The sequence below is a fragment of the Phyllobates terribilis genome, unplaced genomic scaffold, assembly GCF_046119375.1.
Source record: "Phyllobates terribilis strain yellow unplaced genomic scaffold, ASM4611937v1 Scaffold_13__5_contigs__length_258822181, whole genome shotgun sequence".
NCBI lineage: Eukaryota > Metazoa > Chordata > Amphibia > Anura > Dendrobatidae > Phyllobates > Phyllobates terribilis.
Genome location: NW_027362773.1, coordinates 208240380 through 208263432, shown reverse-complemented (window position 1 = coordinate 208263432; position 23053 = coordinate 208240380). Strand labels below are relative to the sequence as shown.

Below are 23053 nucleotides of genomic sequence, written 5' to 3'. Positions count from 1 at the left end.
CCTATTGTGAATGGTGGATCCTGTGTTATCTACTGTATATAGAGGTGTTATCAGTCATTGTAGAGGAGGATGAGGAGGTGAGCTGTGACATCACCTATTGTGAATGGTGGATCCTGTGTTATCTACTGTATATAGAGGTGTTATCAGTCATTGTAGAGGAGGATGAGGAGGTGAGCTGTGATATCACCTATTGTGAATGGTGGATCCTGTGTTATCTACTGTATATAGAGATGTTATCGGTCATTGTACAGGAGGAGGAGGTGAGCTGTGATATCACCTATTGTAAATGGTAGATCCTGTGTTATCTACTGTATATAGTGGTGTTATCAGTCATTGTACAGGAGGAAGAGGAGGTGAGCTGTGACATCACCTATTGTAAATGGTAGATCCTGTGTTATCTACTGTATATAGAGGTGTTATCAATCATTGTACAGGAGGAGGAGGAGGTGAGCTGTGATGTCACCTATTGTGAATGGTGGATCCTGTTTTATCTCTTGTATATAGAGGTGTTATCAGTCATTATACAGGAGGAGGAGGTGAGCTGTGACATCACCTATTGTGAATGGTGGATCCTGCGTTATCTACTGTATATAGAGGTGTTATCAGTCATTGTACAGGAGAAGGAGGAGGTGAGCTGTGATGTCACCTATTGTGAATGGTGGATCCTGTTTTATCTACTGTATATAGAGGTGTTATCAGTCATTGTACAGGAGGAGGAGGAGGTGAGCTGTGACATCACCTATTGTGAATGGTGGATCCTGTGTTATCTACTGTATATAGAGGTGTTATCAGTCATTATACAGGAGGAGGAGGAGGTGAGCTGTGACATCACCTATTGTGAATGGTGGATCCTGCGTTATCTACTGTATATAGAGGTGTTATCAGTCATTATACAGGAGGAGGAGGAGGAGGTGAGCTGTGACATCACCTATTGTGAATGGTGGATCCTGCGTTATCTACTGTATATAGAGGTGTTATCAGTCATTGTACAGGAGGAGGAGGTGAGCTGTGATATCACCTATTGTGGATGGTGGAGGAGGAATAATTAATATGTACCCATAAGGATTCCATCTGCTAATTTTCAGGATCTATAAAGTCTCAGAAACTCGATATTAGTCCTGCGACGGTAGGAAAGTCGCACGATTTGGTCGCATGTCCCGGTGTGGGGCGTTCACAGTTTTCTCATTAGTAGAGTGAGAAGCCGCCTACAATCAGGACAAGGCAAGACGTAGATGTGTGGGCGGAGCTATGCTGATGAGTCGTCCTGTGACGTCACAAAGAGCCTCGCCTGCGATTGGTCGGGCGCAGTTTACCTGCAGAGCGCGTCAGTGTCAGGATTGCGCTGCGACTTGCGCATCACCGGGAAAAGAACCGGGGCCCAGGGCAGCACGGAGAGGGGGCGAGGGTGGACCGTAGCCGGTGGGGGCACGGGGGTGTGGCGCCTGAGCCCCGAGGCTGCGCTCTTGTGGCCTCAGACGCGTGCGGGACTGACATATGGGGGTCTCTGAGGGGCTCCTAATCCCGGGGTCCAGCGCTATGCATTGTGGGGAGTGTGGCCCCCAGCGCTGAGCCGGAGCCCCCGGCATGAGAGCGGCCGAGGACATGGACGGCTTCGAGGCGGAGGCGTCTACAGCCTCCATGGTGTCCGGAGCCAGCAGCCCTTACCAGCCGACCACCGAGCCGGTGCGGGAGATCCGCGGCTGGAGGGGCGTCCGCTGCGACGGGGAATATATCCGCTCCCTGCCCGGGGTCCTGAAGTGCGGCCAAGTGGTGAGTGCGGGGGGACGGAGGGGAATTACTGTGCAGGGGCGCTGCGTACATATATAGCACTGTGCATGAGGGATGGTGCGTTACTGTGCAGGGGCGCTGCGTACATATATAGCACTGTGCATGAGGGATGGTGCGTTACTGTGCAGGGGCGCTGTGTACATATATAGCACCGTGCATGAGGGATGGTGCGTTACTGTGCAGGGGCGCTGCGTACATATATAGCACTGTGCATGAGGGATGGTGCGTTACTGTGCAGGGGCGCTGCGTACATATATAGCACTGTGCATGAGGGATGGTGCGTTACTGTGCAGGGGCGCTGTGTACATATATAGCACCGTGCATGAGGGATGGTGCGTTACTGTGCAGGGGCGCTGCGTACATATATAGCACTGTGCATGAGGGATGGTGCGTTACTGTGCAGGGGCGCTGCGTACATGTATAGCTCTGTGCATGAGGGATGGTGCGTTACTGTGCAGGGGCGCTGTGTACATATATAGCACTGTGCATGAGGGATGGTGCGTTACTGTGCAGGGGCGCTGCGTACATATATAGCACTGTGCATGAGGGATGGTGCGTTACTGTGCAGGGGCGCTGCGTACATGTATAGCACCGTGCATGAGGGATGGTGCGTTACTGTGCAGGGGCGCTGCGTACATATATAGCACTGTGCATGAGGGATGGTGCGTTACTGTGCAGGGGCGCTGTGTACATATATAGCACCGTGCATGAGGGATGGTGCGTTACTGTGCAGGGGCGCTGCGTACATATATAGCACTGTGCATGAGGGATGGTGCGTTACTGTGCAGGGGCGCTGCGTACATGTATAGCTCTGTGCATGAGGGATGGTGCGTTACTGTGCAGGGGCGCTGCGTACATATATAGCACTGTGCATGAGGGATGGTGCGTTACTGTGCAGGGGCGCTGCGTACATATATAGCACTGTGCATGAGGGATGGTGCGTTACTGTGCAGGGGCGCTGCGTACATATATAGCACTGTGCATGAGGGATGGTGCGTTACTGTGCAGGGGCGCTGCGTACATATATAGCACTGTGCATGAGGGATGGTGCGTTACTGTGCAGGGGCGCTGCGTACATATATAGCACCGTGCATGAGGGATGGTGCGTTACTGTGCAGGGGCGCTGCGTACATATATAGCACCGTGCATGAGGGATGGTGCGTTACTGTGCAGGGGCGCTGCGTACATATATAGCACTGTGCATGAGGGATGGTGCGTTACTGTGCAGGGGCGCTGCGTACATATATAGCACTGTGCATGAGGGATGGTGCGTTACTGTGCAGGGGCGCTGCGTACATATACAGCACTGTGCATGAGGGATGGTGCGTTACTGTGCAGGGGCGCTGCGTACATATATAGCACTGTGCATGAGGGATGGTGCGTTACTGTGCAGGGGCGCTGCGTACATATATAGCACTGTGCATGAGGGATGGTGCGTTACTGTGCAGGGGCGCTGCGTACATATATAGCACTGTGCATGAGGGATGGTGCGTTACTGTGCAGGGGCGCTGCGTACATATATAGCACTGTGCATGAGGGATGGTGCGTTACTGTGCAGGGGCGCTGTGTACATATATAGCACTGTGCATGAGGGATGGTGCGTTACTGTGCAGGGGCGCTGCGTACATATATAGCACTGTGCATGAGGGATGGTGCGTTACTGTGCAGGGGAGCTGCGTACATATATAGCACCGTGCATGAGGGATGGTGCGTTACTGTGCAGGGGCGCTGCGTACATATATAGCACTGTGCATGAGGGATGGTGCGTTACTGTGCAGGGGCGCTGCGTACATATATAGCACTGTGCATGAGGGATGGTGCGTTACTGTGCAGGGGCGCTGCGTACATATATAGCACCGTGCATGAGGGATGGTGCGTTACTGTGCAGGGGCGCTGCGTACATATATAGCACTGTGCATGAGGGATGGTGCGTTACTGTGCAGGGGCGCTGCGTACATATATAGCACTGTGCATGAGGGATGGTGCGTTACTGTGCAGGGGCGCTGCGTACATATATAGCACCGTGCATGAGGGATGGTGCGTTACTGTGCAGGGGCGCTGCGTACATATATAGCACTGTGCATGAGGGATGGTGCGTTACTGTGCAGGGGCGCTGCGTACATATATAGCACTGTGCATGAGGGATGGTGCGTTACTGTGCAGGGGAGCTGCGTACATATATAGCACCGTGCATGAGGGATGGTGCGTTACTGTGCAGGGGCGCTGCGTACATATATAGCACTGTGCATGAGGGATGGTGCGTTACTGTGCAGGGGCGCTGCGTACATATATAGCACCGTGCATGAGGGATGGTGCGTTACTGTGCAGGGGCGCTGCGTACATATATAGCACTGTGCATGAGGGATGGTGCGTTACTGTGCAGGGGCGCTGCGTACATATATAGCACCGTGCATGAGGGATGGTGCGTTACTGTGCAGGGGCGCTGCGTACATATATAGCACTGTGCATGAGGGATGGTGCGTTACTGTGCAGGGGCGCTGCGTACATATATAGCACTGCATGAGGGATGGTGCGTTACTGTGCAGGGGCGCTGCGTACATATATAGCACTGTGCATGAGGGATGGTGCGTTACTGTGCAGGGGAGCTGCGTACATATATAGCACCGTGCATGAGGGATGGTGCGTTACTGTGCAGGGGCGCTGTGTACATATATAGCACCGTGCATGAGGGATGGTGCGTTACTGTGCAGGGGCGCTGCGTACATATATAGCACCGTGCATGAGGGATGGTGCGTTACTGTGCAGGGGCGCTGCGTACATATATAGCTCTGTGCATGAGGGATGGTGCGTTACTGTGCAGGGGCGCTGCGTACGCTCCGCATGCACATATATATATATATATATATATATATATATATATATATATATATATATATATATATATATATATATATATATATATATATATATATATATATATATATATATATATATATATATATATACACACTACACGTGCTGGGGGTGGAGGCATGGTGCATTACTGTGCCGGGGCTCTGCATATGCTCCACATATACAGTCATGGCCACAAGTGTTGGCACCCTTGAAATTGTTTTGTTATACACATGTTTATTTCCTCTGTGTGTATTGGAACAACATACAAAAAACAGAGAAAAGGCAAACTGGACATAATTTCTCACAAAACCCCAAAAATGGAGCAGACAAATTATTGGAATCCTAAACTTAATATTTATTTGCATGTCCTTCAGGATAAATAACTGCAATCAGTCTCTTCCTATACCCATCAGCATCTTCCACCTCTCTTCTGGCATTTTGGACTCTTCTTTTGTAATCTGCTTCAGATTTCTCCTATATGAAGGAGTCTTCTCCCAACCGCAATTGTAAGATCTCTCCACAGATCCCATTTATGATCAATGGGATTTAGATCCGGACTCATTGCTGCCTCTTCAGAACTCTCCAGAGTTTTCCATCCATTTCCGAGGGCTTTTTGTATGTTTGGGGTCACTGTCTTGCTGGAAGACCCATGACCTAGGACACGGCTGTCTGACACTGGGCACTACATTGTCACCCAAAATCCTTTGGTAATCTTCTTATTTCATGATGTCTTGCACAGAGGCAGAAAAAACGGCCCCAAAACATCTGTGACCCTCCACCATATTTGACTGTAGGTGCTGTCTTATTTTCTTTGCAGGCCTCATTCTGTTTTCGGTAAACAGTAGGATGATGTGCTTTACCAAAAAGCTCTATCTTGGTCTCATCTGTCCACAAGACGCTTTCCCAGAAGGATTTTGGGAAAGTGCAGTCTATCTTTTTATGTCTGTGTCAGCAGTGGGGTCCTCCTGGGTCTCCTCCCATAGCGTTTCATTTCATTCAAATGCTGACGGATAGTTTGCTCTGACGCTGTTGCACCCTGAGCCTGCAAGACAGCTTGAATCTCTTTGGAACTTGATTGGGACTGCTTATCCACCATCCAGACTATCCTGCGTTGCAACCCTTCATCAATTTTTCTCTGCCGTCCACGGAGATTAGCTACAGTGCTATGGGTTGTAAACGTCTTGATTATGTTGCGCACTGTGGACAAAGGAACATCAAAATCTCTAGAAATGGACTTGTAACCTTGAGATTGTTGATATTTTTTTAAATATTTGTAGTAGGTTCTCTTGTCCTCTTTCTGTTCTCCATGCATAGTGTGACACACACACACACACACACACACACACACACACACACACACACACACACACACACACACACACACACACACACACACACACACACACACACACACAATTTTTGAAAGGTGACAACAATTTTGTCAGGCCAATTTTTAGGGTTTTGTGTGAAATTATTTCCAATTTGCCCTCTTTTTTTTTTTTGTTCCAATACACACAAAGGAAATAAACGTGTATAACAACCTGTGTAATTGCAATAATTCTGGGAGAAATACTTCATTTTCTGGAACAATTTCAAGGGTGCCAACACTTCCGGCCATGACTGTACATACGCGCTGCATGCGCTCTCCCATACATAGTGTATGTCAACCTCTATGAAAAGATTAACCATTTGGTTACTCCTGGTTCACTCTGCTCCTGATAAAGCTTGTGACAGCCATATATCCGCCAGGCAGGGGTTGTCGGTATCTCTCGGTTTTCTTCGTCCTCTCAGCTTTAGCCTTTTATCAGGCCTCGCAGCGTTCTGGCCGATGTTAGGGCCTGTGCACACGTTGCAGATTTGCTTTTTTTTTCCTGCAGTTTTGTCGCAAAACCTGAAGGATTTCCTGATGCCAGCAGAATGAATGAGTCCTGAAGTGTCATTCACACACTGCTTATTTTTTTTCCTTGCAGATTTAAAGCTGCAGCATGACAATTTGTTTTTGGCTGCAGATTTCACCTATACTAATGAGTGGGGAAAAATCTACACCAAAAGCGCATCAAAAAACAGGCAAAAAATGCACCTATTTTACGCTGCGTTTTTCCTGCCAAGAGATGCAAAAACGGTGCAGACATTTCTGCACCAAATACTTAGCGTGTGCACAGCCCCTTACGGTTGTGATATAGGACAGGACAGCAGATCTCTTCTCCTCTGGTTGGATATTTGTGTAACTACTTGATCCTTTTATTTGGCGGCTGCCTCCTGACTCTGTCACACACAAGGTTACATGCAGGTCGCATCGGCTGCGTGTTCTGCACCTGCCCTGGCGCAGTGATAGATGGAGCGTCAGCTCTTGTGACCCCGGTGTCGTCCTTCTTAGACCTGGCGTCTGTGCTCGTTATATTCATCACTCATTTACAACCTAATCTAATGTGCGATGATGAAGCTTCAACATGGAAGAAAATGTTCTGTCCCACCGGTGTGAAAAGACTATAATTTATCACCTTTTACCTTTTTTAAAAATAGTGAAGTAAAGTTTGCCAACTTTTTAAAGGGTCACTCCACTTTGGACAAGCCCCATTTCTCAGATTGGTCTCTTGGCTATAGGCTGATTCTAAAGTGCCACCACCCCTCCGATCAGCTGCAGTCTGGACTGCCCCTTTAAGAATTCCATACACATTAGACCAGGGGTGCAAAACATTTCTTAATCCAAAGGTCACATTGGTTCAGTATGACAATCTGAAGGAATTCAAATCTTTTTTTGCATGAATAAATCACCAGGACCATTGTCAGTACATTAATACATAATCAGAACCAAGTGTTCAGGATTTGGAGAGTTTCTGCTCCAAAAAATCAGTGTGAACACACGCTAACATGCTAACCAAATCCTCCTCACAATCTCAAAACTAAGTTTTGAGGATTTTTCAGTTTTATCATAAAGCACATTATGGATTGCTCTATGATCAGAACCACCGTCAGTACATGAATGCAGCGCCAGAACCACCGTCAGTACATGAATGCAGCGCCGGAACCACCGTCAGTACATGAATGCAGCGCCGGAACCACCGTCAGTACATGAATATATTGCCAAACTTAGTACAGTGATAAATTGCAGTTTTAAGTCATCTCCATATACACACGTGCATCTGCAACGTCCAGTACGTCGTTAATAATGGTAAGGAGTTAATGGGAGTTGTTACCAGTCCTCGTCAAACTACGGACCATACAGAAACCACAGCACTGATGGGATGTAAATGTTTATTTGCGATACTGATTACATCCAGGTACCTTATACGTGACCTCTTCTCTGATGTCGTTCCCATCCATTTCACCACCATGATGAGATTTCATGCCCAGCGCTCTTCTCTCCAGACTTCCTTCTTCTCCGGCCTTCAGTAGCTCTTTCCGGCATGGTGCCCTTTAAAAATAAAAGTATCTATACTGCCCAATGAATAAAAATATCTTCCATGCGGCGCTCCTGAATAAATAATTGCCTCTCACTGTGCTTCCTGCAAAAAAAAAATATGCCCCTCTCCATAATCTCCCCCACATACTGCCCTTTTGCATACTGTTTCCTCATAGTAATACCAACCCCTCCCCTGCTATAATAAGTTATGGACCGCTTACTGTTCCCGCCGGGACCTTGCTTCCTGTGTGGGGCGGCGCTGGCTATGGCATCAGTATGATGAGGTCACAGCTTGGGGCGGGAGCTGATGAGCGCTGGTCTGCCCCAGTCCTGGCGCCGAAGTGTTCAACTGATTTTGTGTGTGAAAGGACCAATTACAGTTGAATATAGGAAAATGAGACCCGATGTCTCCTGGTTCTCCGCTTGCTGCATGTTGTGCAGAACTGCATTAGTCTTTAAGTACCTGAGACAAGGAGAGGTAAGGTGGGAGGAGGGAGATGATGCTGCAGTCTCTCTCTGTGTGTGTGTGTGAGACTGGTGCTGTGAGAGGGAGGGAAGAGCTGCAGGGAGGGATCGTTGACTTCTTTGAGTCTGGATGTGAGAAACCTGAATGGGCAAACCCTGTGGCAGGACAGAGCACTAATGGCTTCTGTTGGAGTTGGGGGTTGGCGTGCAGCCTTGGTTACAAGGCGATTTCAGGTTTTTCTGCGCCAATGCCAGTGCTTGCTGGTATTTGGCTTTTTGCTTGTGAACGCTCTGCCCTTCTGAAAGGTCACAATCTGAGCACATGGCGCTGCATTCCTGCGACATCTGATGATGAATGCGCCGTAGATTAACTCGTTCCCTGGCTACAAAAAAAAAAAGAAAAATAACTTTTGCGGCTTATGATGAAAGCGAATTCCTCCTATTATCAGGGATAAAAGCTGCGATCAGGGGGCTGTCACCAATGCAAAGTGTGAGTCTGGGGTCAGTCAGCTGAAATGAAGCCTCCAAGCAGTCGCTGGTGATGATCCGTGCATTGCCTGTATATGAGGACATGCTGGGGGTTGTAGTGCATAGCCTATGAGGACATGCTGGGGGTTGTAGTTGCACGTCAGCCGGTGAGCTGCAGGTTTAGGGGGTCACTGGTTTGGACTTGACTCTAGGAGCCGACTGTCCCTCCCCAGATTACAGCTCTGGAGTACATCAGTGGCCGCAGTATGAGGGCGACTGTCACCCGGCCACCGTCAGTGACAGGAAGTAGCTGTCTGTGCACTTAAGATATAGACATGTCTGCCCTTTAATTCCCCCACAGCTGGAGGAGGAAAACCTTCTCTGTTCCAGAAATAAATAGCTTGTGGTCTAATGAGGGGAAGAGCGGCCTAGACGGAGGAATGTGCAGCCCGTTGCCTGTTTTTTCCAGAAGCAACACAATAAATTTGTACCGAATTCTCTGTCTTGGGCAGGAGCCGCAGATTGTCCACATCGTTATCAGCCGATCACTAATGGGGGATTCTTGCCTCCGATGTCCATATGACTGGTTTAGCCCCATGTGTTATGTCTCGGGCGGGAGAAGAGGGGAAGGGGCTGCATGATAACACCCCCCCCCCCCGATACAACTCTCCTGGTGGAGAATCGTATGCAAATGAGCTCTCCTCCAGAAGGGAGAACTGTCTCTCTGGTGCTACCGATTGGAAGAAGCTTCTCTATCACGGAGTGCTTGACCCTATATGTGTCGGGCCACACATTAAATATATAAACGCCAACTAAAGCTGATAAGTGAAGAAAGTCCATGTGTCATTTTGTGAAATCCGCCATCACACGTAATAATCCGAATTCGCTTAGAGTCTTTTTTTTAAATTGTTGCCAAAAATCCCACTAATCACTAATATAGAAAATGTACAAATCTAAGTAATAAAATGCCATACTGAGACTGCTGTATACACATCAGAGGAGACGCTGAGGCTGCTGTATACACGTCACATAGGGGCTGCTTAGACTCTGCTGTATACACATCACAGAGGAGATAGTGAGGCTGCTGCCTACACGTCACAGGGAGGACGTCGAGACTGTACCGGCCCTTCTCCCTGCGAGTGGCGGTTGTCTATCGCCCTCCAGGTCCCCCCCCCGTCAATTCCTGGATCACTTTGCTGCCTGGCTTCCAAATTTTCTATCCTGTGACATCCCCATGATAATCATGGGAGATTTTAACATCCCAATTGGCGATTCTCTTTCCCCATCTGCCGCTCATCTTTTATCACTAACCTCCTCCTTCGGCCTTTCACAGCTTGTTAATTCTCCTACACATGAGGAGGGGAGCACATTGGACCCGATCTTCTCCCGACTTTGCTCAGTACATGACTTTACTAACTCTCCCCTACCACTCTCTGACCATAATCTTCTTTCATTCTCTGTCAAGAACTGTGACTCTACTCAAGATACCCCCACTTTCCACACTTATAGAAACATACGTGCCATTAACACCCAGAAATTTATAAAAAGGTTGCAATCATCATTGGCCCCAATCTTCTCCCTCTCATGTCCCGACTCTGCATTGAAGCATTATAACAAAATAATGCTATGCGCCCTGGATGAAGCCGTACCTCCTACACAAAGAAGAATTCGGCATAGACCGTGACAACCCTGGCACACTCCTCAAACACGTCTTCTCCCGAGGTTCTCCAGGTGCGCTGAAAGGCTTTGGAAAAAATCTAATCTGCCCGAAGATTTCCTCCATTATAAATTTATGCTGAAAACATATAACTCTGCCCTTCACCTCTCCAAACAAACCTACTTTAACAACCTCATCATCTCACTTTCCAATAATCCTAAACGACTCTTTGACACGTTTCATTCTCTCCTCAATCAAACAGCCCAGGCCCCGATCACCGACCTCAGCGCTGACAATCTGGCCAATTATTTCAAAGAAAATATTGACCATATCCGACAGGAAATTTTCTCCCAATCCCCAAATGTTATGCATGCTCTCCCCCGCCACATTGTATCTTGCTCACTTTCTGACTTCGAACCAGTCACGGAAGATGAAGTGATCAGACTCCTTGCATCTTCTCGCCCTACCACCTGCACCAGTGACCCTATTCCCTCACATCTCCTTCAGTCCCTTGCTCCAGCTGTCACCACTCGCCTAACTAAAATTTTCAACCTTTCCCTCTCATCTGGTATCTTTCCCTCTTCTTTCAAACACGCCAGCATACAACCATTACTTAAAAAACCATCCCTTGACCAGAACTGCACGGCCAACTACAGACCTGTTTCCAATCTTCCCTTCATCTCTAAACTCCTGGAACGCCTGGTCCATTCCCGTCTAATCCGCTATCTCTTAGACAACTCTCTTCTTGACCCTTTACAATCTGGTTTCCGCTCTTTACATTCTACTGAAACTGCCCTCACTAAAGTCTCTAATGATTTACTAACAGCTAAATCTAATGGTCACTATTCCCTGCTGATTCTCCTGGATCTCTCTGCAGCATTCGACACTGTGGATCCCCAGCTCCTCCTCACTATGCTCCGCACTATTGGCCTCAAGGACACTGTTCTCTCCTGGTTCTCCTCCTATCTCTCTGACCGCTCCTTCTGTGTCTTTCGCCGGCTCTTCCTCCTCCTCTCTCCTTCCCCTTACTGTAGGGGTTCCTCAAGGATCAGTCCTAGGCCCCCTTCTTTTCTCCTTATACATCGCTCCCATTGGACAAACAATCAGTAGATTCGGTTTTCAGTACCATCTCTATGCTGATGACACCCAATTATACACCTCTGCTCCGGATATCACCCCTGCATTACTACAAAAGACCAGTGATTGTCTTTCTGCTGTGTCTAACATTATGTCCTCCCTCTACCTAAAACTGAATCTGTCAAAAACTGAACTACTCGTCTTTCCTCCGTCCACTAACCTACCTGTGCCCGATATTGCCATTTCTGTTTGTGACTCCATCATTACTCCCCAGCTACAAGCCCGCTGGCTTGAGTAATTTTTGATTCAGATCTTTCCTTCACCCCTCACATGAAATCACTCGCTCGTTCATGTCATCTACACCTCAAAAACATCTCAAGAATCAGGACTTTTCTCACCTTTGACTTGGCAAAAACTCTTACTGTCGCTCTTATTCATTCTCGTCTTGACTATTACAACTCTCTACTAATCGGTCTCCCTCTTACTAAACTCTCCCCTCTCCAATCCGTCCTTAACGCAGCAGCCAGGATCATATTCCTCGCCAACCGCTACACCGATGCCTCTTCCCTGTGCCAGTCATTGCATTGGTTACCCATCCAATATAGAGTTCAATTTAAACTTATCACGCTTGCCCACAAAGCGCTCCATGCTTCAAGTACCCCCCTACATCTCCTCCCTTGTCTGTCTACCATCCTACACGTGCCCTCCGTTCTGCAAATGACTTAAAACTAAAATCCTCCATAATCCGAACTTCCCACTCCCGCCTCCAAGATTTCTCGCATGCTGCGCCAATTCTTTGGAATGCACTACCCAGGACAGTTCGATTAATTTCCAATACCCACAGTTTCAAGCGAACCCTAAAAACCCATTTCTTTAGACTGGCGTATCGCCTAAACACACTATCTGTCCATCCCAGTTGTCTGTCCCAGTTTTCCCCCATATTAAAATCTTCTTCAACTTCAGGTTCATACCAACCATGCACTCAATAGCCTCTGTCAGGACTGCACACATACTGGCTGGCGACCAGTCCATGTATTATTTATCCTATTTAGTATATCAAGGCTGCATTATACAATATATGTACATTCTACCTTTTGTGTCTCCCCCATTTCCTCATAGACTGTAAGCTCGCGAGCAGGGCCCTCACTCCTTTCGATATGAGATATGCTTATTCTGTATTGTCTGTATAAGTCCCCCCCTAAAATTTGTAAAGTGCTGCGGAATATGTTGGCGCTATAAAAATAAAAACTATTATTATTACTCTGCTGTCTGCACGTCACATAGGGAACCGCCAAGACTCTGCTGTATACACATCACAGGAGATAGTGACGCTGCTGTCTACACGTCACAGGGGGGACGCCGAGATGCTGCTGTCTACACGTCAGAGGGGGGACGCCGAGATGCTGCTGTCTACACGTCACAGGGGGGACGCCGAGATGCTGCTGTCTACACGTCACAGGGGGGACGCCGAGACGCTGCTGTCTACACGTCACAGGGGGACGCCGAGACGCTACTGTCTACACGTCACAGGGGGGACTCAGAGACGGTGCTGTCTACACGTCACAGGGGGGACGCCGAGACGCTGCTGTCTACACGTCACAGGGGGGACGCCGAGACGCTGCTGTCTACACGTCACAGAGGAGATAGTGAGGCTGCTGTCTACACGTCACAGGGGGGGACTCCGAGACTCTGCTGTCTACATTTCACAGGGGGGGGGACGCCGAGACTCTGCTGTCTACATTTCACAGGGGGGGGGGACGCCGAGACTCTGCTGTCTACACGTCACAGGGGGGGGATGCCGAGACTCTGCTGTCTACACGTCACAGGGGGGGGACGCCGAGACTCTGCTGTCTACACGTCACAGGGGGGGGGGGACGCCGAGACTCTGCTGTCTACACGTCACAGGGGGGGACGCCGAGACTCTGCTGTCTACACGTCACAGAGGAGATAGTGAGGCTGCTGTCTACACGTCACAGGGGGGACTCCGAGACTCTGCTGTCTACACGTCACAGGGGAGACGCCGAGACTCTGCTGTCTATACGTCACAGGGGAGATAGTGAGGCTGCTGTCTACACGTCACAGGGGAGACGCCGAAACTCTGCTGTCTACACGTCACATGGGGGACGCAGTGAGGCTGCTGTCTACACGTCACATGGGGGACGCAGTGAGGCTGCTGTCTACACGTCACAGGGGGGACGCCGAGAGGCTGCTGTCTACACGTCACGGGGGACGCCGAGACGCTGCTATCTACACGTCACAGAGGAGATAGTGAGGCTGCTGCCTACACGTCACAGGGGGGGGGGAGGGACGTCGAGACTGCTCTCTACACGTCACAGGGGGGACTCCGAGACTCTGCTGTCTACACGTCACAGAGGAGATAGTGAGGCTGCTGTATATACATCACATAGGAGACTCCGAGACTGCTGTTTACACGTCACATAGGAGACGTCCAGGCTGCTATATATACGACGCCACTCTAGTTCTTATCTGGTATTGCAGCTAAGCAGGTCATGTATCCTAATTTCCTAACCTGTGATCCTTTAGTAAGAAAGTGCTCTGAGTCTGGCGACTTATTATGTATAAATCCTTTGTATATCTTGGAGATGTAGCTTCTTGGGAAGCAGAAACCCCTGTATTCCAGCTCCCCAGATGAGTTTACATTGGCATCAAGTGAGACTCCTTATTTAACCTACCTCTAAAAAAAGAGAAAAACTAGGTAGAAATCGCTCTGTGAAACGCGTTGGGAGAGGCAAAAGTGCATCCAATATCAGCATTGCACTGGGTTAAATAGCTGCTTAGATGCCTGTCACGGGATGTATCTAAGCTGCAGATGACGGGATGTTCTTATGAGGACTTGTTTGTCCAATGTGTAAAGTGAGCAGACCTGCCCCCCCCCCCCCCCCAAAAAAAAAGATATCCGACATTTCCATTTCTTGCATCTTCTTCTTATAGAAAATATTTAATCTTTTGAAAGATCTGATGGTGATAAATTCTGACTCCCTCTGGCCACCACTAGAGGGAGCTCACTGCATGCTGTATACATTACTCTCAATAATAAAGTCAGCTCCCTCTAGTGGTGGCAGCCAGAATGTTTGTTAATTCAGTGCAGGGGATTTGGAGCTCTGTATCAGGGTAAACCATTTCTGACCGCATTAGCCTAATATTAAGAATCCAAAGTGATCCTTTGTAGCTGTGGTATAAGGGATAACGTTCAGATCACTGGGGTGTCCTATTGATACCTAGATTGGGCCAATGGATTTCGAGCCCTGTCTTGAATGGTGTGGAGATGCTCATGCTCAATCTCCAGTCTGGAGAAAGCGTAGGTCGAGCATGCACATCTCTGCTGTCGGGATCGATGGTGGGACCCAGCGATCAGTAAGTTTAGCTTTGATCCTGTTGATCAGGGGATAACGTTGAATTTTGGGAATACCCCTATTAAGAAATGAATATACATGATACTTCTTATGGCATTTCTCACCGCGGACCAGAGGTCCGTGCTGGAGGGAGGGGAGGACATTGAGTCCTGGGGATCAGAGAAGACGGGTTATAAATATTCTCCTCTCGCTGAGAGCCGCTGATGTCTGCAGCGTATGGTCTAATAATTATCCGAGGAGGAAGGAAACCCGTAATTATCGTCACATTGGTTTCCTTGAGAACGGCTCCCTGGTGGTGCACGCCGCCCTGCGGGGCTGGAGGTACCGGGGATGGGAAATATTAACTTCTCACTTCCTTCATCAGGGAATCTTTAATTCTTTGTGATGGAGACTCCTTGAATTACATAACTAAGAAACCTCTTAGTTCTCTTATGTACAGGGGGACGTAGGCTGCACGTAATGTCAGACGTGATCGGTCCTTGCAAAAAAAAAAAAAAAACCCTAATTTGCCTTTTGTGTTTTTTGCCGCCCTAGGTCCTGGCTCTCCTTGCTTTCATCTGCATTGAGACAATCATGGAGTGCTCGCCGTGCGAAGGCTTGTATTTCTTTGAGTTTGTCAGCTGCAGCGCCTTTGTGGTGACCGGCGTGCTGCTGCTCATGTTCAGCTTGTCTCTGCATGAACGAGTCCCTCACATCAACTGGATCCTGACGGTGAGTCCTCAGGAAAACCCATAGGACAATTCCTCCTTCTGTGCAAGTTTGTAGTGTCCACCCCTTCCCCTCTCCCACGTCCCACAACCGATCCGATCCTTTGGATAGGTGATTACTTTAAATGTTGGGAACGCACCTTATAACCACCCAAAGGATCAGACTGTTAGGACCCCCCACAATGCCAATAATGACGCCCTAAAATGCCCCATTATGGCACTGTCAGATATAGCGGAGTACAACTCAAGCATTAAAAAAGGCTTTATTCAGCGGTCTTTTTCGAATAGCAGCAGTCGGATATCCACTGATACATAAGTTATCGCAACCCTTAAATGGCAGATACAGTTTTTGATAGCGGGTTAATTACCCCCCACATACCCCTTATCAAGATGGCAGCAACTTGGTTCATTTTTGACATCTTCCTTCTGCCTTTTCTTGGGTTCTCAGTAAAGAGGCGCTAGATCCTAAATCATAGGGGTGGGTGACGTTCTTGGAGAATAATAATGGCAATTACCTCCAATTACAAATGTGGTATAGTTCTTCTGATTATCTATGTCGCTTACCCCATGTGCAGGGCATTGTAGTAGCTTAGATATCCATGGTTACGACCATTCACTTAGTGACAGTTAGCTGTTAGTGGTCGTAACCATGGATACCTAAGCTACTGCAATGCCCTGCACATGGGGTAAGTAACATAGCGAATCAGAAGAACTATACTACATTTCTAATTGGAGGTATTTGCTAATAATAATAATATTACACCTACTACATATTGGGATAGGATCTTGGAGATGGGAATACGCCTTTAAATGTTTTTATTGAGCTCCATCCTGAATCCCTCTGTGCTGCGGGCCCATATGTTGAACAGGACATCAGTGGGTTGTGGAGCGAGGCCGGCCTTCTTGGGGAAATCTGCTGACTTGCCTTTGATTCTCATTGTCGGTGCCTGTGATGTGGGCTGCGTTCGCTTGCCTGCTCTGAGGCATCTGTGTAATATTCCTGGTGCCTGTGGAAGGACATGGCGTCCCGGGGGGACGCTATGTACACACTAGGACCCCCATCCCTGCCCCCATCTCCCTGGTGTCCTTTTCTTCCCTGGATGAGCTAGCGCATGTCATTGCACTCCTTCTCGTATAATCTGGCGCTCTGTGGCGGCCCTGTGGGATTTATTGTCCCGGCCTGTTAATGAATATAATGGAAGGCATGTGTCGGCTTCCTGTTGGGGCCTCTCCCGTAGATAACTTAACCCAGGAGCTCGCAGCGAGGGCTGACAACAGGCGGAGGGCGTTTAATGGCGTGTGAAAGGGATTTGCTTGTGCAATAAGTTTTCCCAGCTCATTCAGATGTGTGTGTCTGAGGCCGTATCACCGCCATGTAGTCCTATAGAAAGCAAATCGCCCCGCACAACTAGTAGGCTGACTTCAAAGGGTTAATGCAATCTTACACCCCCTTTTGGTACTATGCAGACCAAAAAAAGGTCCATTCATATCCATGTTGGCGAGCCTGCACTGTTGTCCGAACTTGGGAATTTCAAAAAAATGAATCTCCAGGTAGTACCAAAGGGGTCCGAGCTCTCCATAGAGTTTGTAAAACTAGATTAAACTCTCACGTGATCACATCAGAAGAGTCTGATCTTTAATCCTGCCTCTTTTTCTGGAACAAAGCAGGTTAGAGAATTCCGACCCCTTTGGCACTGCTCGGAGATTTCACTTTGGCCGAGTAAACTAACTCAAACTGTAGAGTAACAATACTAAAATAGAAGAGATGCCTCTCCTACCTGCTGAAATTATACATGTATTTTATTTTATCTGCCGAAAAAAAAAAAAAAAAAGAAGAAATCTCTGCACGGTGCCAAAGGGGTTTGCTCTCTGTATAGAGCCGAGGCAGAATCCAAAGTCAAAATGGGCTGGAAATTAACTATTATCCCTTTTAGCACTGCTCAGAATTTTCACCTAGGTTGGCATGCAACATGCAGTAACCCATTATAAGTAAATCTCTGTGCCGTGCCAAAGGGGTTTAAGCTCTCCATACAGCCATCTTGAGGCTAAATTCTAGATTTTATTCTTCCGATGTGATCAAGTGAGCATCTGATCCTTACTTTTTTTTTTTCCAGGAAGAAGGCATATTTTAGACCCCTTCGGCACTGCTCAGAGATTTCACTTTGGCTCTGTAAACTAATTGAATAAAACAGCAGCCGAATAATACACAAGAAGAATAGATGCATCTCCTTGCTGTAATTACACATGCCAGAAAAAAAGAAATCTCAGAGCAGTGCCAAAGGAAGGGGAAGAAGTGAGACTGAATTCGAGGTCAAATTGGTAGAAGCCATTCTGGAAATTAGGCAGGATCCAAGATCCTATCCCTTTGGCACGGCTCATAGATTTCCTCTAGGCTGGACAGAAACAATCAGTTGTCCATTTTAAGCAAGTCTCCGTGCAGTGCCAAAGGGGTCTATATAGCCCTATTCTGCAAATAAGTGGTGGTCCAAGATCAGATGTGATCATTGATCAATGCAGGACTAGTCTCCAGGTTTTGACCCCCGGAGGAGATCCGTTGGCGCGCTGGCACCCTCCGTGCTGCCACGTCTGCCCACGTGTTGCTTGCTCCGTCTTCTGTTGCTTCTCTTCTCGCTTTCATCGTGTCTCGTGTGTTTTTTGTTATTTCCCTGTTTTTCAGGATCTGGTGAACACTGGGCTGAGCGCTCTGTTTTTCTTCATTGCCTCTGTAATTTTGGCATCGCTGAACCACAAATCTGGGGCGGAAATTTCTGCAGCGGTAAGAAAAAAAAAAATACAACTTTTCTGAAGTTTTTCCATTAAAAAGACAAAAAGGAATGTGGGTTAACCCCTTCCTGATCGAAATGTCCATTATTTTTGGCAACTTATTACACTTCGGGACGTGTAGTGTTATTTCAACGACCCCTTTGGTTGTTTGTTTTTGTTTTTTTGGAATCTAAGAAAGCAAATGACAAATTCATCAGACCCTGGGTAATTGTACTAGGACCGTCGCTGATGACTTTGGTGGGTTAAGAGTTAACTCCGCTCTGGAAGTATTCTGTTACTTGGGGACAGATCCAGCAGAACAGATGTGCAGCTTGCAGTGGTCTCTAGCGCCACCTGGTGGCTGTGTGAGTAATGTTCCTTACACTCAGATGTAGCTGAGCTAAACTGGTAAAAAAAATTTTTTTTTTAAAGGGATTGTCGAGAAGTTTAAAAGGTTTCTGCAATCTAGATTCCCTATCAGTATAGTCTTTGGAGACTTGCAGATGGTTTGTATGTTCTGTAAGGCTACACTGCTAACCACTGAGCTACCGCTGATTATTACGGCCCCATCACAGGAGACTGGCCACAAAGAGCGTCTCTTGTCTTGGAGAATCTGATATATAATATATCATTGTTTTGCTTTATATGGAAATGGTGTAATACTGCACTTCACCTTCGGGGGCAGTGCAGAGAAATTGAACGCTTGCTTTTGAGATGCATCACTGATCGCTCTGGTTTTTTTGGGGGGAAAGTGATTTATTCTTCCAACATTCTCCCTAATTGTACATCTGTTTTCTTTGCAGGTTTTCGGCTTCTTGGCCACGATCTCCTACTCCGCGAACACCTACTTGGCGTTTAGGAAATGGAAATTTGGCAGCAGATCCCAGAACATGCGTCAGTCCAGCGACTACATGAGGGCACGCAGCGAGTCGCGGGATGTAGACTGCCGTCCCGAGATTCAGCGTTTGGATGCATAACCCGCCGGGGGGCCTGATGGGTGGTAGAGGGGCTTCAGTCCTCCTGAATGGTTCCTCCTCTTCCCTCCCCCGGCAGGACTACTTTTTTGGGAGCAAAGATTCTTTTTGGATCGCATTCCCGTCTTAATGTTTAGAAAGGCAAACATTCCCGAGAAGCCAACGTTGTAGATCCTACCACGGACTGTTCTTACATGGACCAAAAACCTGGGACCAGACGACTGATCTCCAGTGACGGTGATGACCTTGGTCCTGGCACGTACCTTTCTACTTCCCTCTCTGACAGATGATTAGATTTTTCCCGCCTTGCATCTTTTAATTAGATCGCTTTTTTTAATCCTGCGATTGTTAATTAGGTTTTTTTTTTCCTCTGGATTATTAATTGGATTTATTCGGGAGAATAAGTCTGAAGCCGCAGACGGGCACTGAGAAATGGTAAAAAGAAAAATGAAGTTTTTTTAATATTTAACTTAATTTAAATATTTCATCCAATGATTGAAGGAAACGAAAGAATCTGGAAAAAAAAAATCTCATTCTTGTTTTGAGTTATCGGTACTTAAAAATGCACGTTTTTTTTAGTAAGAGAAGCTTTTTTGCATGTGTCCCCATGACAAAACTTCCTGGAGGCTTCGTCTTATCATAGGGACACCATTTATTTACTAGTTTAAGAAAAAAAACCTGGCCCAGGGGCTTCTGATTGGCTAGAGGCTTCCCCAGGGGCTTCTGATTGGCTAGAGGCTGGCCCAATCAGAATCCGGTTTTGCGGGGATCACTAGTTTATAAAGGTTGCCAGAATACCAGAACAGGAGGTGTTATCATGGGGATATGCTAACCTTAATTTGATGCAAGAATGAAAGGTTAATTTTCTTAAAGGGGGCCGTCTCAACTTTTTGTTTTTTACAAGCACTTAGATAAAATTGCAATTTTAGAACAGACAGATTTTTAATTTTAAGTCGTTGCCTAGGTTACTGGCCACCTCTGTCAGTTTTATCGGTGGTGGTCGGTTACCTAGGCAAGGAGCGTGCACTTGCAAATGCTGGCCAGGATTGCTCTGCTTGAAGCGCACTGTTCAGACAGCGGTGTAACCAAACCTCCTGCGCACCGCTCCCCCAGCAGGAAGAAGAAGCGCCGAGCTCCTGAAGAAGGAAGATTGGATGCCCCCCCCCTTTTATTAATTCACACTTCGGGGGAGTTTGATTTGGTTTTTCTGGCGGTGCTTTTTTTTTCCTTTCATCGCCGTCTTTCTAATTCATGTCAGTAACGTAGCGATCAGAGAGATGGCGCCACTATACATATGCAATATTACACTATGGACTGACAACTACAGCTATTTTATTTTTTAAGCAATATTTTAACACTATTTATCTCGTTAAAGGGAATCGATCGTAATCTGAAAAATCAATAACCGACCACCCCCCAAAAAAACAAAAACAAAAAGTCCTGAGAAATGAAGGTTTAGTATAATCTTTGTGCCTCGTCGTAGGTTTGTTTAAAAATGAAGTATCTGATTATAATCCGGGTTTGTGTAGGATATGTAATTTATTAACTTTTTTTTTTTTACAGCTTATTAAGCTGTAATTGTGCGAAAAAAAATCATAAAAGCAAATCATCAGTAAAGGAATTGTCCTATTAATGCCACCCCACCCCCCACAAACCTAAGTGTCAGGGACCCCTTGTATGGAGGCCTCTTGACTCTCCATTGACGGCTATGATGTAAAGGATCCAATTAGCCGGCGAGCGAGTCTTATCATGTCTGACACATTCACTATGCATAGACCTCTATGGCCCTGACGTCTTCATCTCTGGTCGACTAGCTGACCAAAACGTGTGGGAATTCTTCTATGGGGCTTGTACAGTACTGACTTTCTATTCTGAGGCATCCACTATGCATAGATGTGTTCCTAGCTTCACTCCACATTGACCTCTGTGGTCCTGATGTCTCCATGACTGGTCTACTCGCTGACCGAAACGCGTGGAGAGTCTTAGGGGCTGAGGATTGGGGTACTTGTAAGTTTTGCAGTCAGCTGGACATTCCCTTATAACCATATTTGCTTCCTGTCCTCGTAGCTTTTCCACAGTCTTCCACGCAATTTATCCCACCATCTCGACACACGAGATACATGCTCGTATAACCGCAGAAGATGACATTGAGGAGGGGTCCGTTCCTTAAGACTCTAAAGCCAGTGGCTGCATTACATCTTTTTCTCTTTCCTCCTGCTTCAGGCTTTTGATAAGTGCAGGTCACTTTTTTTTTTATTTTTAGAGTGTCTCCTGATGGAAAAATGCTCCAAACAATGCACCGGGGTGGTGGGGACCAAAAATGGAGTTCCCTGAAGCTGTTTTCACACTAGGAAAACCCCCCAAAGTTTTCTATTCGCTCTAAACTAGAGGGACCAGGACGACGACATTTCCTGACGGCTGGTTTAGGCTCGGGCGACATTGCGTTCCCCAGAACTGAGGTCACATTGTAACACTAACGACCGCACCTCAGTTGGATTTTTTGTGACTTGTCGTGTTGGTGTCGCAAACTTCAGTCGTGGCCAGAGTCGCCGAGTAGCCCTAGCCTTATGGTGTTGGGACCTTCAGTGAATGCAATAGGACCAAATATTTACTGTTTATAAATTTTATATAGAAGTTTTATTTCTTCCTCTATAAGCAATCACTGGCTGCTGTGATAATGGCAGGTGGAGCATCTTGTATGTGACATCATCTCGAGAGGTACTGGTCCTCCTGGTGGTGGAGATCCGGAGGCTTACAGGCAATGCTTCTTGGATAAAGTCTGCAAGTGGTCAATGCCATATAGACGTCCAATGCCTGACCCATTAGTCTTAAAATGTCTATCTGCCAAAACGGACCCCCTGCGTAAAGTCTAAACCCACCTATTCGGTGGCGTCTGTGACTGGCCCCCAGATTTCGCCAGGAGTCTGCAGGCGCATAAGCCTCATAGAAACAGTGGTGGGCAGTCACATATCCATTCATTACAATTTTGTAATCTGAGCTTCCTAGTCAAGGGATGCAGTGCTTACAAGCTCTTTGCTATAGAGCCTGCAAGTGCTGCTCTGAAGCTTTATCCGGCCTGCTTCAGTATCCCTGCAGGCCCCCTCAAAAAGCTGGCACCATCAGAGAGCGCACTGTCACTTATCGGGAGCGCACTGTCACCCCGGGGAGCAGACACGCTGTCTGTAATTACTGTCGCTCACATCCGTGTAGGAGATCTAGGCTATTTAATGAAATGTATCTTTATCATTTAGAGTAAAATCCTCTTTTTGTACATAACTGTGACGCTTCTTGAAGTTGTGACATCTTTGGTGTAAATCCGGTCGTTTTAGCCGAGCCACGGACTGTTTCATTGTAACTTTTTGCATTAAACACTCCACACGGAGAAAAGAACGGCGCCCCCTATCGGCCAGCAGTACACGTGTATGATAAGAGCCGACACATACGAGCATTTTTCATGGTGCTTATATATCATATTTTGTAATCTACGTTTTTGTATAACGGTACGTGTCTCTTGGATGTAA

General features: G+C 47.3%; 1 protein-coding gene across 1 annotated transcript; it reads left to right on the top strand.

The window, feature by feature from the left end:
* Positions 1 to 1265: 1265 nt before the first annotated feature.
* CMTM4 (CKLF like MARVEL transmembrane domain containing 4) lies at positions 1266 to 22054 on the top strand. The gene is made up of 4 exons (XM_073659175.1): positions 1266 to 1770; positions 15623 to 15799; positions 18473 to 18571; positions 19362 to 22054. The coding sequence occupies exons 1-4, from the start codon at positions 1585 to 1587 to the stop codon at positions 19533 to 19535; spliced, it is 636 nt and encodes a 211-aa protein (XP_073515276.1). The 5' UTR covers positions 1266 to 1584; the 3' UTR covers positions 19536 to 22054.
* The last annotated feature ends 999 nt before the right edge of the window (positions 22055 to 23053 follow it).